The 14,189-nt window shown below is 42.8% G+C and overlaps 1 protein-coding gene across 2 annotated transcripts; it reads left to right on the top strand.

Annotated features, from left to right (window-relative positions):
- Positions 1-8,400: 8,400 nt before the first annotated feature.
- LOC124135881 lies at positions 8,401-13,152 on the top strand. Of its 2 annotated transcripts, none has more exons than XM_046501548.2 (5): positions 8,401-8,513; positions 9,778-10,152; positions 11,225-11,406; positions 12,775-12,900; positions 12,984-13,152. In XM_046501548.2, exons 1-5 carry the CDS (start codon positions 8,444-8,446, stop codon positions 13,110-13,112), a joined length of 882 nt encoding a protein of 293 aa, XP_046357504.2. In that variant the 5' UTR covers positions 8,401-8,443; the 3' UTR covers positions 13,113-13,152. The 2 variants fall into 2 exon arrangements, with proteins under 2 accessions (XP_046357504.2, XP_046357505.2); XM_046501549.2 differs by having other exon boundaries at positions 8,414-8,513; positions 9,781-10,152.
- Positions 13,153-14,189: the final 1,037 nt, after the last annotated feature.

Here is a 14,189-nt window from a genome sequence, read left to right as displayed (position 1 = left end):
CGCCGCATTTGCAATATTTAAGCAATATCACGATGGGAAACACCCCAATGGGCTTCTCACTCGGGAAGTAAATTTATATACAAGAATTCTGACACTCGTCTCGTAAAATCAGTATGACATACATGCTCGTATAAATATCTCTTACTATTTATCGACGAGAATTCATATAAGTCATATCAAAAGACACACGGGTGAGGTTCTATGTGTCATGGTTACAGGGTATTGGTTTGTATAAAACCTGTTTATTGGAAAAAAATAACTTAAATAACCAAATGGAATTAACAATGGTCGGGGGAAATATTGTTATAAGCCTATTGACAAATTTGCTCGGTGAGGAAATGAGTAGTTACAGAAAGTGGAAACTCTGATTCCACGGTAGCCCCCTGTGCCAGTGTTGGTGTTTCAGGAAGTGGTGGACCCAAGCACGGGTTGCCGTGTGTACCATACCGAGTGCATCAGATGGAGACACGTGTCAGATTAGTCGATTTCCAATACTGACTTCAGCCACACGGTGACTGGCAAACCCATGGACACGTGGCTTTGATACATACATTTCAGTGCTTAGTTTTGATGGCATCTGTTTCTGTTTTAACCATACGAAATACGCATAATACTTGCAATACATGCCCCTTCAATAGAAATCCGTTTCGGTGAAACCATTTAAACAATGCAAAGAAGACAGATACCGCTTTGTTTTGCAGTATCCTCTCCAATGGTTTGATAACATACTTACGTGTTTACAAAAACTGTATTACCAGTAAACAATTCCTAAAGGATGTGAAAAGATTTCAATGTCTGATACTTATTACAGATCTCAACCTGCGATAACAATAACTGTACTAAGCTAAAAAATGAAAAAATATCGGTATCGGCACATCCCTATAAACCTGCGCGTCAGTCATTTTTATTGCCAATATATAATATGAAGCAAACCCTGTTATCCATAAAATAATATGCTTGACGACTGGCAGTGTATTATAGAGCCGAGTTCAGTGTGCGACAGGTTGCGTTTGTTGGTATTCTTGGTTAGGAAGGTTTGTTTCGGGGGGTGTTTTTTTAAAAAAGCATGGGCGGATACAGCTTTTTTTAAAAGGGGGGGGTGCACAATTAAGATCTATTTATTGTCTTTGGTGGTAATTTGTACAGAAATAAATATATTTTTCGAAATAAAAAGGGGGGGGGGGGGTGCGCACCCCCGCGTCCCCCCTCTGTATCCGCCCATGAAAAGTGTTCCTTTCGCGTCACTCGTTTTAAAAACGATGAGATTTGAATCTATGTAAACAATCTAGGTACAATGTATTCACAAGAGCTTCCTCTTAAAAAACATAAATGTGCGTCAACATTAGATGTTCATACCAACCCCTTCAAAAGGATCGGATGATATATCGACGCGCAGGTACATTACGTGTTTCCAAAATAACCCCTAAAAGGATGTGATGGATATGAACATGGGAACACAATTACACCCCTTTCTTAATAGATATCAATTTTGGGTAGCATTAAATGTTCACAATAACCGCTTCTGAAAGGATCCGACAACATTCCAACGTGCGATGACAATAAGGAACCGACCATTGGATAATCGAGTTGTAGGGGGTGGGGGTAGCTGGGGGCTGGGATTTTATCGAAAAATAGAAACTGTCCCCGAAAATTCTGGCAACAAAATGTATGCTTCATGCTTGAAAAAAGGATTGCCTGCCACAAAAAAACGCATTGTTGCAATGTATCCCCACCCTAATTCCCATCCCATCCTAAACCCCCAGAATATCAAATGGCCGGTCCCTAAATGTATAACTGTTATGTTAACAAATATCAATAAATGTTTACAATAACCCCTTCTAAAGTCTTACATTATGCCAGGCGGGCAGTTACACAACACAGATGGATATTGAATTTGCCAAAACAATAATGTTACAATTAATTATTATGATAATAATAATTATTACAAACGTTATCATAACATACTGGGCTGGAAGCAGTCGCCGAAACACTGCAAATGTAAGGTCCAAAACATTACTGTGATACCCGTATCACACACGTTACCATCGAATAACCATTTCTTGTTTGTTTCATGGCTGTATACTTTCTTTTGCCCGGCAGTTTAAGCAGCACAATGCTCGTATTCCCTTCAGTGAACCAATTATTCAAAGTTAACGACGCTTGAGCAGTCGATAGGTATAACGTAGGCCTTTAGGGTAATCGACAATGAGACGCTGGTCCTACGTGGTCAGTCAAACAGTGCATCTTTGTGGCTTCTATATATGCTGCAGAAGAGCCTCTGCATATATAATACCCAATGGGAGTCGGGGCAGAAAATATCTTCAGTACCCAATGTTTGTCAATCTTTATTTCTAAATACTGAAAAAGCCATAGGTCAAAAGTACATGTATGCCAAGTAGCTGAGGGTGCATATATGCAACAGGATATTCACCAAAAGCCATGATAACTGTTAAATTGAATCAAGTCGTTGAGTAAGTGCATGCTTTCTGAGATTCATGGCATGGAAAATGAACATTGACAAATTTTTAAATTGTAAGCATTTGTAGTCTTCATTGTTTGTCGTATGAGCCACTATTGAGGATCGTGTTATTACGTGTTGTCCCGGTAAGGCAGGACATGCTTACCCTTGTCGCGAACACCCGGTGTCATCACTATTATTCAGCGATTCATTCATATATTGTTCACCGCTATTCTGCCTTTTAAGCCCATGGGGCCAATGTCTGGTTCGTGTGATAATCGTGTCGGGTTGTTGACTGGCGTTGGAGTTTTATATTTACCTAATAGTGAGTTACCGTACCACGACTGAATGAATCGGTGCTCATGCTGTCACTCACTGGTCCATTGGTCCAGACATTACTTTATAGTGCAGCGGTATGTAAATGGATGGGCGTAAAACAATACTCACTCACTCACTCAACACACACATCACACATACAACATACACACAGAGACACAAACACACCGCACATACACACATCTCACACGATACAAACACACAACACACACATCACGCACAACACACAGACACCACACACACACAACACACACAACACACACAAACAACCGACCATTTAACATCATATGTGTGGTGAAAGGAGGGGAGTGGGGTGAGGGTGGGCGGAGATTTGTGTTCGAGACAGACATTTGTTTTAGTCAGAAATAATTATCACATCACACACACAAATACATCACACACACACACCACAATCACACACCACATCACACACACTGGCACACAACACACACATCACACACACAAAATATACTCACAACACCGACAACACACACACCACACAGACAACATACACTAACACACATCACACACACAATATACACACATCACACAACACACAACACACACACACAACACATATCACACACACCACACACAAAAGCACGTGCAGAAGTGATTCCAGGACCTAACTCTTTTTCTATTTTCTAAATATGTAGAAACAGCCCCTGTACCAGGATGTTGGAGAATGGAGACTTCATTATATATTTATCGTCTTCTTTGTATGGTTTGCCGAGGACGGAGATGGAATGACATGAACCTGGCCTGCAGGGAATATGCCGCTGATTGAAGATGAACGTTCTCTTCACTTAAAGGCAGCAGCATTTCTGCACTTGTGCACCACAGACGTAATTCAAAAATAACATATCATTTTTATGGTGCAGTAGTGTTGTTTTTGTTGTTGTTGTTTGTTGTTGAACGCCACAGTCAGCAATATTCCAGCTTTATGACGGCTGTCTGTAAATAATCGAGTCTGGACCAGACAATCCAGTGATTGACATCATGATCATCGATCCACGTAATTGGGATACGACAAGTCAGCGAGCCTGCCTACCCGATCCCGTTAGTCGCCTCTTACGACAAGCGTAGTCGCCTCTTACGGCAAGCATGTGTTCAGTGTATGAAATGGTATGCTTCTTAGTCGCAGGTCACGCCTATCATAGACAAGTAATTCGACAAACAGAGCGACCATACATGTTAGTTCTTTCTTGTCAACAAGTTGATATGGTGAACAGCCAAGGAACGGGCCAGCCATGCCGTTGTTAACTTGCACTGGGAGCCCATCTGAAACGTTGCCACCGGAGAGTGTAGTGGCAGACTGTCACTGCTGTTGATTACCTAGGCCAGAACCAAACTTTATGTCAAAATCCTTGTTGGTGTCGATTTTACTTTTATTTCTGCTCTTTCCTGTGATTCCTCAACACTCAAACGCGTAAACTGATACATTTTGCTAAAGCTCTACCCTCTCTCACCTTCCTCCCCGGTCTCCACATGCTGGTAGCTGGTGCTCCACAAAATTTGAGAAGTGGCGTTTCCGTCTCTCCTGACTTCCGTCAGAACATCCACCAGAATCCGGGCTATTTACAAACTGATGTCCGGCAACAGCTGCCATTACACCCGAGGCGTCACACTTCTCAAGAGCAGGTAGCTTTGGTGGTGAGGAAAACTTCTTTTCTATTAGTATCTTCGAAAGGTCGCATTCAATCTATTAAAGAATCTGTATGTCCTCCTTTCGGTGAAATAAATTGTGTCTTGAAGCACTGATTGAAAATGTGGTCGGTCCATGATGATGTTTCAACTAGAAATACCATGGGCATAGAGGAAGCCTAGTCATGACATTGGCCCTGGTTCGAAATCCAACATAGATAAAATGTATTAAACCCATTCCTGGTGTCCCCAGCCGTGATATTGTCGAAAAATTGCTAATAGCGCGTAAAACGGCAATATTCCAGCAATATCACCAGAAACTGGCTTCACACATTGTACCATGTCGGGAATCGAACCCGTGTCTTCAGAGTGACGAGCGAACGCTCTAACCTGACCGCCCAATTCTTATAAAGACTATTAAAGAAAAAGCTTTCGGCGTTATCTTTGACTTTCTCTCTTGGCTGACCTTTTCACAGCACCAATGGCGGATGTCGCTCTGTGTTTCCTTGTCTTTATGATCGGAACTCTTACTGTTAGTCCAGGTATGTGATGTTCACGTGTAACCATGGACTCGGGACACATTTCTAGTCTTACAAAAGAACATGTATTTGTTTTCTTGAAATGAACACATCATTGTATGGTGACCTTGGTTGTAATTCGTTAACGATCTCTTTGTCAAACGGTCTCTACAACCGGACCACAGTGTTGTAACGGTTCACGGAAGTGCCCACAGCACGGGTTTGCCCTCGGTTGCTAGCTCAGTCGGACGATGCTAATCAAACTCTGGTGTAAGGTTTAAGACGGCAGCAGCCATGTTTATTTTGATGGGTGAAAAACATTTGATGGTAAGCGCGTGACAGAATGCACGTAGTCGTCAGTGATGCGACGATCTTTGCAATTCGTCCGCCCCTGTTGATGATTTGGGCCTGTTTGCCTGTTTGACCGCTGTAGAATCTCCACCAGACCAGACATAGATAAATACTTCTGCCCAATACACTGTAAGGTGAAGATGTCGGCTGGACAGTCCCTTTTTGAAAACATGCCTAAGCTTCTGGCGTCTTCTCTAAATAATCCGCAAAACCTCGTAAAGGTTAATTTAATATTATACAAAATATACTGAGTCAAATTAAAAACTTCACATTTTTAAAGTAATCCCATATATGATATACAACGGACAAATGTATCAGAGAAGGTAATTTTTAATCATTAATGTCCAAAGAAGGATTTTAATTAACGGTGGTAACCATAATTTGTTCCAAGCACCTACGGTATTCGGTAATAACATCAACAGTTTAAATCATAAGTCCCAAGCACGAGAATCTGATGGCACACAAGTTCAGCAGCGTGTATGGCCACCAACTGCCACACAACGCCTCCGCATGGACCTTGTGATGCTTGTGAACACATGATTGGGAAGACGACGCCATTGTTGCTGCAAAATGGTGCCAAGATCTTGCAAATTCTGTGGTTGGTTTTGGAGAGTGCGCAGACTTCTGCCAAGAGCATCCCAGATGTGTTCGATGGGATTGAGGTCCGGAGACCTTGACGGCCAGTCCATGACGTTGACTCCCGCATTCTGAAGGAAATTCCTTGTCAAAATTGCTGTGTGGGGTCTGGCATTGTCGTGTTGGAAGATCTAACCGGGTCCATGTGCTCCCATAAAAGGCAGAAGTTCTGGTGCCAGTACCTGGTCGCGGTAAGCAGCAGCGTTGAGGTTGCCACGGATGACAAGAAGCCTGAAACGTGCATTGCCACAGAAAGCACCCCACACCATTACACTTCCGCCTCGAAATCGGTTCTCAGACGGTTTCGAACACTTTGCGCACTCAGTCTACCCCCAAACAGTTCATTTCTGGTTGATGTAGCCGTCAAAAATTGGTTACGGAGGTGACGTTAGACAATCTGACGATCCTCTGCATGTGACGTCATACGTGGTCGACCTGGCCGAGGGCGATCAGCGGTGGTACCCGTTTGCTGTAGACGCGTCTGTAAATCATAAACAGTCCGTCGACTACAACCCATCGTCCTTGCGACTTCAGCTACGGACGTTCCCGTCTGCACCATGCCGATGGCACGTTCACGTTGCACATTTGAAAGGCGTGGCATGACAAATGGCCGTAAAGACTTTTGTTTTCTTGTGTTTTTCTTCTTTTTTTAATGACTGCTAACAAGTACGGCAGAAAACACGTGCGGTATTATGGCCACGTGACCAGTTGCACGTGAAAAATCACTTTTTCCACTATAGTGCTGTGCACATGATTTTGATCGATTCACCTGCACAAAAACGGAGCCCCAATAACACCCGTTTTTGTGCAGTTTGCTATTATTGCAGACAATACGTGGCCATTACTGTTTAAATACACAATAAGGGCCCACAATGATAACTGGTCACAATGTTTAGCGGTAGCGAGAACTAAGGTCTGATTTTAATTAGATTGACTTCGAATTCAATGTCCTTCACATTGAGGACGGGAGGATTCAAGGGGTTTTTTTGTACAGCTCGACTCTGGCAGAAGAGTAACTGGACGTCCCCGCCTCCGTTTCAAAGGCGTCTGCAAGCGGGACTTCAGAGCGCTAGGCATGGAATAGACTAAAGCTTAGTCTCTTAAAATATACAATTTTGATAGAAATAAAAAACTCCATTTGATTTAAACGGAGCCCCAGTGAGATGGTAGATTCGGAACCTGTGGGAAATCTAGGGGTTTTGCATTACAGAAAGGGCTGGGCGGAAGGGAAAATAATATTGTTCATCTACTGTCAGACAGACAAGTCATATAATTTGAGAGGTGGAAGCAACTCGCCATCCACCATGGACACAGGGGCGCATCAGAGGAATCAAGAGAGGCGAGTTCAAGCTGAGCAACTGCAACAGGGACTACCATTCCCGAGTGAGCATGTACAGCCACAACAATCGCTGCTCTGCCAGTGTCAACTGACCTACCTTCAACCTCGGAGCAGATCGACGGATGCCTCCAAAGAACAAAGATAAAAATGACTTGACCATCCTGTACGAAAGAATGTATTAAAGTGTCCAAAGAGTACAGTTCGTTATTTATATATATTTTTTAAATAATAATAATTAAGCACCTATTTATTTTGAAAAAAATAATTAAGCTCCAAAACATTTTAAAAAGTATGCTGATCCCAAAACAAAACAGCATGTTGTCCTCACTCAGGAACACATCGGACAGGTGTTATTGAATTACAGAAATACGTCATACACTCTTCATAAATTCTGCCAACAAGATAAGATAGTGTATATTAAAGACTTCGCAACAAAGACGCCCACTTTAAAATATTGTTCTTACTCCCGAAGATACGGCGTGATTTTAGTACCTCACGTGGTATATAAATATATGGGCTGGAGGGGAGAGAATCGCGGGGGTGGGGGCTGAGGCACCGTACAGGGGTGTTGGGGTAGTTCCTCACTTGCTGCAACTGCCTTATTTTATTATTGTTTTAAAACCGTGTGGTCTGTTTGTAAAATTCTGATGAAATTCTGCCGATTCTATATGCTATAACACCAAGAGAGAGCATCTAGATCATATCAACACTGACGCCACTTGGCAAAGGTGAGGTGAGGTGAAATGGGGTTTAACGTCGCGTCCAAGATTATTGCACTTATATAGCGACGTGCATGTACGTGTGTTTGTGTGGCTACTTGTACTAGTCCGGACTGATGCCGATGTATAGTGCTAGCTCACTGAGATACCATGCCGCAGTTTAACACGAATACCCCACTCAGACACAGTATGCTGACCAGTCCTTGTTTTAGCCCCTTAATGCCGAGCGCCAGACAGGGTTACAACAAGTACCATCTTTTAACGTCTTTTGGTATGACGCGGCCGGGGATCGAACCCCGGACCTTCCGCTCTCCGGGCGGACGCTCTACCACTAGACCACGGAGGCGGTCAACTTGGCAAAGGACACAAATGACACATATTACACAATACCAAAACACACTATACACACGCTATCAGCTGGGGTGAATAGGGCACTCGCAAAATGGAAGTCTACATGATAGTGATCTCTCTCGCGATCCTTCTATTATATAATGACGCCATGGCCCAACTCGGTAAGTCTCAATTATCGGTTCCCTATTTTACATGTTCAGTTGTCTATTTCTTATAGTTTATCCATAACCGCTGCTATCAGTTGTTCAATACTGTTAAAACACTACTCATTAAAACAACAAGTGGATTGGAGTGGGGTGTCTTTGTATCATAAAACTTACAAAAAATACGGTTATTCATCGTTCACATTAAGATAGCGAGTTATCTCCTCCCGATAACGATCTTTTGAAACCCCGTTAATCCGGACTGTACTGTCCGGATTAACATATTTCAGCTACTTGTCAAGTGTGTATTTAGATAATATCGAAGATCCAAGTTGTGAAAGCATGTGTGATATTGAAACATCGGCTGATGTGTATAATAAAATTTTAGTAAAAGTAAAACAAGGCGGCGTTTGAACGACTTGATACAAGATTGCTGGAAATGTCAATTTTCTCAATGCTAGTCCCAATTTTGTGGCGCTTGTTTATTGAAAATGTCTGTTTATATGCCAATTTAAGTGTTAATTCAATCATATATTTAAAAGGTTTACAGTATAAATACACTAAGTGCCATCTCGAAGTTAAGGGCGGTATCATTGACATTTTGAAATTATTGTCATAATAATAACATAATACACAAAGTTGTGTTTAATCCTAACAGCTTGATGTAAAAATGTATTCATTTCACACCCGCCTATAGTTAAGATTTACCAAGGTTTGAGTGAGTGAGTGAGGTGTGTTTATGGCTTTGAATAGTATTGAATATCAGACATGTCAGCTTAATGTGGGAGAAAAAAAACGAAGTGACACGAGCAGTAGTTTACTACTATACCAGTAGTGACACACATTAAGTGGTCCTGACGGATGACGGATCTGGAATTCAAACAAGCTGATCCTAGCAAGGGACGCAACTCTGCACCACAATTTGCGGCACATTAGCCACTGGGCCAGCCGTGAGAGTGATGATATACACAGTTATACATAAGTTCTCACCCTCTATTTTCACTGTATATTTTGTTTTGTTTGTTGTTTAACGCCACCCAGCAATATTCCAGCTACATGACAGCGGTCTGTAAATAATCGGGTCTGGATCAGACAATCCAGTGATTGGCATCATGAGCATCGACCCACGCAATTGGGATCCGGTGACATGCATTAACCAAGTCAGCGAGCCTTACCACCCGATCCTCTTACAACAAGTATAGTCTCCTTTTATGGCAAGCATGGGTTGCTGAAGACCTATTCTACCCCGGATCTTCACGGGTTCACTGTTTTGTATCCCCAGTAGGAAATGGTTTGACGTTTACGGTCACCCCTTCGGAGGTCACCATGTGTGGCGACCCCAAGATCAGTCAAGTGGATTTCGACTGCAACGTAACCGCCTCCGTCTCGGACGTTTACAGCATGGAACTGGGATGGAAGACTTCGGGGGGCGGAAACAGCCCTATAGCGAGGATTGTTGGTAACCAGTACTACTCTCTCATCGTAGTGGACAGTCGTCTATCATCCAGGTTAACGCAGACCCACTGGGGGAAAGGTCGTCTCGCAGTCAGACTTACGAACCCACAGACCGCGGATCTGCACAACTATTACTGCAGTTCCGCCTATATGTCGGCGGCTTTGAGTTACAGTGAGGTCGTGGTCAACGTCCATGATAAGAGTAAGTCTTCAAAATGTCATATTGTTATAGTTAAACGCTCGGAACTCGAATCGGAAGTCAAATGTTCGCTTCTGTCCTTACTTTCCCTTTAAACAAGTACATCACAGAGTCTGTACAAAACATGGGGCTTCGTGGCTTCTTACCCGAGTTACGTCCCTTTGTTGGTATTTGGATGTGCCGGTTGTGACGGTGATCGTTACGTTGATATTTTTTGGGATCACTGTTGCTCAGCATGGACAGAAAAAAGGTTTGAACGTTTGCGGGAAGGAATTAATTTTAGACGATAAAGGTGTCAATATATTTCTTATTTCGAAAAGACGTATTTTCAGATTTCCCGTGCACATGGGTTACACACTTTAGTTTTCGATTGGGGATGATTCTGGGAGGAAGTAAGGCGTCCACTGGCGATATTTATTACATGAAAACTCAAGTGAACAGACGTTTTTTTAGCGACACCTACTCGATTTTCTCGATGCGAGTATGGGTATTTACCTTACCTTACACATGAATGTGAGATTCTGATTGGTTGAGACCCATTCAAATATTTCAATGTACCCCGCTAACATGAAAGATACATTTTCTTATGTTCCCCGCTGGAATTGCCGAACTGTTGGCATAACATTTGCAACATACCAACCGCAATTTTATATCTGGTTTATGTACCATCTATGCTCGTTGGCCTTGGGGAACAGAAACTAACATCAAGGGTACATCAACCCATGTCCCCTCGAGACTGGTGGCAATCTCATCAAAATCATATCTTAGTACTCGCTATCGCTAAACATCCCATTACGCAAGGCCGTAGTTAACTTGTACAAGTATCACTTGTTCCCAACTTGTATTTTCATGATTCAAATATATAAAAAATCCGAGGGGGGCAACTGCAGTGAGCGGTCAGAGTTCGCGAAAGGTCGTTCTGACGTGACCCGTAATGGGATGTCCTCAAGTCTTTGATTAGCAACAGCGAGAACTTAGATCTGATTTTAATGAGATTGGACCGATGCACAACTCTTAATATACGCTAAACTTTCTCTGATCGATATCTCATGCTATGTGTTCTGACTGTTATCAGCCTTGAGGACACAGGTTCCAGACTGCACTGAAAGAAACATAGACGGGGCGGTCACTCACAAGGCTTCGACAAGCCATCCTGGTGCCAGCAAATGTCCGGATGGAGGATCCGACAGGCCCGAGGCTCTCGTCCTCAGTTACTGCAGCGTCCCGGAAGTAGACGAATGGCACCCTGGTCCCAGGGTAGGAGTAGTCGCTGGCTATTAGGCCAAAAAAAGACAAACACATATTTCTCATCGTCGTGTGGGTTATTTTAGAACTAACGGGTCAATGCATTTTTCCCGGTCCAAATTCAGCCATTACTAATTTTCCGCATTTTAGATTTTAGTGTTCAATTAGAGTTATCTTTTCTTTAGTGTGTGACGGCCATGTATACATTCACGACAACCTAGGGATCATGTAGTTTTTAATATATTGAAAACATTTGGCCAAAATGTTAAGGCTCTATTGTAGTAATCAGATATACTTTCGCTGTCAGCGTCAGTATCCTGTGGTTTGTCATGCAGGAACGATGTAAAATTATAACTCACTCACTCACTCACTCACTTGTTAAACTTCGGCGGACACGAACCTGCAAACTCTTATTTTGTAGTCCTTGACGCGACCACATGTGCAGCGTTGACTGTTGTCGTCCCGAGTGTCAATTTTCCTTGTCACCATTAACCTAGCTTGATTTACTTCTACATTATTATTCTGATAATGTACAAAGTTCGTCAAGTCCTGGTGGGATATGTGTTATGCATCTGATTCTGATTTGCACATCAATTTCAAAATAGGTGGTGTTTAGGCTGTGAGACGATAAATCATTTCATGTGTTTAGACCCTAAATGTGTCCCATAGACCACACCAAATGTGTATTCCGTTTAGGATTTAAACACATTCCTAAACATGTTTAGGTCTAAACATGTGTTGTATGTGGTACTTGTTGTTACCCTGCCTGACGCTCGACATTAAGGGGCTAAAACAAGGACTGGTCGGCTCGGAGTCACCATACCGTGTTTGAGTGGGGTATTCATATTCTACTGCAGCATGATATCTCAATCGGCTAGCTCTATATGGCCGGCATTAGTCCGGACTAGTACAGCACCACCCACCCACCCACTAAAGAGTGTTATATTAAGTATGTTTCTATCCCTAAATCTCGTGTAGCTTTAGTGTAGTTTAGATGTAGTTCTCAGCAACTCAAAATTGAGACTGGCAGATATGCAAATGTACCAAGAAACGAAAGGTTTGTTGAGGATGAGTATCATTTCTTGTATATGGCCTGAACGGTACATTCAAAAAACTTCTATGTATTACATAATTTCAATGTCTTGATGTCAAGTAATAAATTTAATATCAAAAGAAATTTGGCTTTGTAGATATATAAGTCAATTAAGGACAAAACTGCTGATGTAAATGTCACTTACAATAATGGCTGCTGTACAACTGCTGCTGTGACATGGGCCGATTGCCTACGTAACCTTGCTGAATAAACAAGAACACAAGTGATAGGTCTCACTCACTCACTCACTCACTCACTCACTCACTCACTCACTCACTCACTCACAGGTGGTTGACATATGCTGCATGGTGCCGCCCTACACCCCCGTTGCCACCTTCGTGTTTGGGATCTACGTGGAGGACGAACATGGTATCTCTGGTGTCTTCCTAGGCTGCACAGATGATGGGTTTTCGGTGAGGAACAACTGTTACATTTGACAAGATAAGGATACAACAGACATATCAACATATGCTCATGCATGTCTTTGTGTTGGTAGATGGCGCTGCAGCTATGTGGACATCCACCTCTTGTTGTTAACCTCACAAAGTCCAGCGGTAATGGGTTCGTGGAGGATGCGAACAACTACCACGTATTGCAGGTTGCAGGCTCGCCCATCATCGGATGACGGGAGCATCGTACCGTCCAATAAACTCAAATAACCGTGATGCTGTTTTTTTGTTGATCGAGTGGTATACTTTTGTTTGTTTGTTTGTTTGTTTGATGTTAAACGCTGCATTTCGCAATATTCCTGCTATATGACGGCGGTCTGTAAATAATCGAGTCTGGACCAGACAATCTAGTGATTGACATCATGAGCATCAATTGGGATACGATGACATGCATCAACTAAGTGATCGAGGAGTGGATACGTCTTTGTCAGAACATCACACAAGATGAACATGATCACAAGAAGATCGCCCGTTCTAGTTTTGGTCCATAATGCAAAAGCACAAGAACGGTAAAGTTAGACTCGCCTTCATCTATGTCTGTAAGTGAAGCCTCTTTCCCCGGCCGCGTCATACCTTAAGACGATAAAATATGGTACCTGTTGTTACCCTGCCTGGCGCTCCGCGTTAAGGGATAAAACAAGGACAGGTGGGCTCGGAGTCTGTGGAGTATACTGCATCTGAGGTGGTAGCCATGTTAAACTGCGGCATGATATCTCAGATGATAAGCACCATAAAACCTTCATGGGGAACACAGAGATAGAGAGAACATTTATATACCGGGTATATCAAGTCAATAAGTTATGTAAAGGTAAATGTACAATGTGCAGTTTACCCTCGTGGAATATTTCAGACCAAACTCTGGCATCGTGGACACGACAGGGCCATCCCATAGTTATGTTTCTTAAAACAAACCGATGATCGCAAAGACCCTCCATCATCAATGAATATCAAGCCCAGCGATATGGGTAAACTCCATTTGCCTCTCTTGGTCCAAAGTTTTAGGGATATGAGATCCGTCGATAGCACCTGGCACAGTTTGGCAAGTTTCAATTTCCTCGCAGCCATTGATGACCTCTGCCAAAGCTTCCTGACGTGGCAAGTAGGCGCAGTCGTCCATAAGATGTTCACTAAAACCTTAACATACGTGGATGCTATCAGGACTGTAGTTTTGCCAACACCCAGCAGGTTTCGGTTTTGCCAACACCCAACTTCCAACATCGAACAATTTTCCGTTTTGCAAACACCCAACATCC

Source organism: Haliotis rufescens, unplaced genomic scaffold (genome assembly GCF_023055435.1).
Source record: "Haliotis rufescens isolate VD_foot unplaced genomic scaffold, xgHalRufe1.0.p SCAF_4, whole genome shotgun sequence".
Classification (NCBI taxonomy): domain Eukaryota; kingdom Metazoa; phylum Mollusca; class Gastropoda; order Lepetellida; family Haliotidae; genus Haliotis; species Haliotis rufescens.
This window is presented reverse-complemented; position numbering and strand designations above follow the sequence as displayed.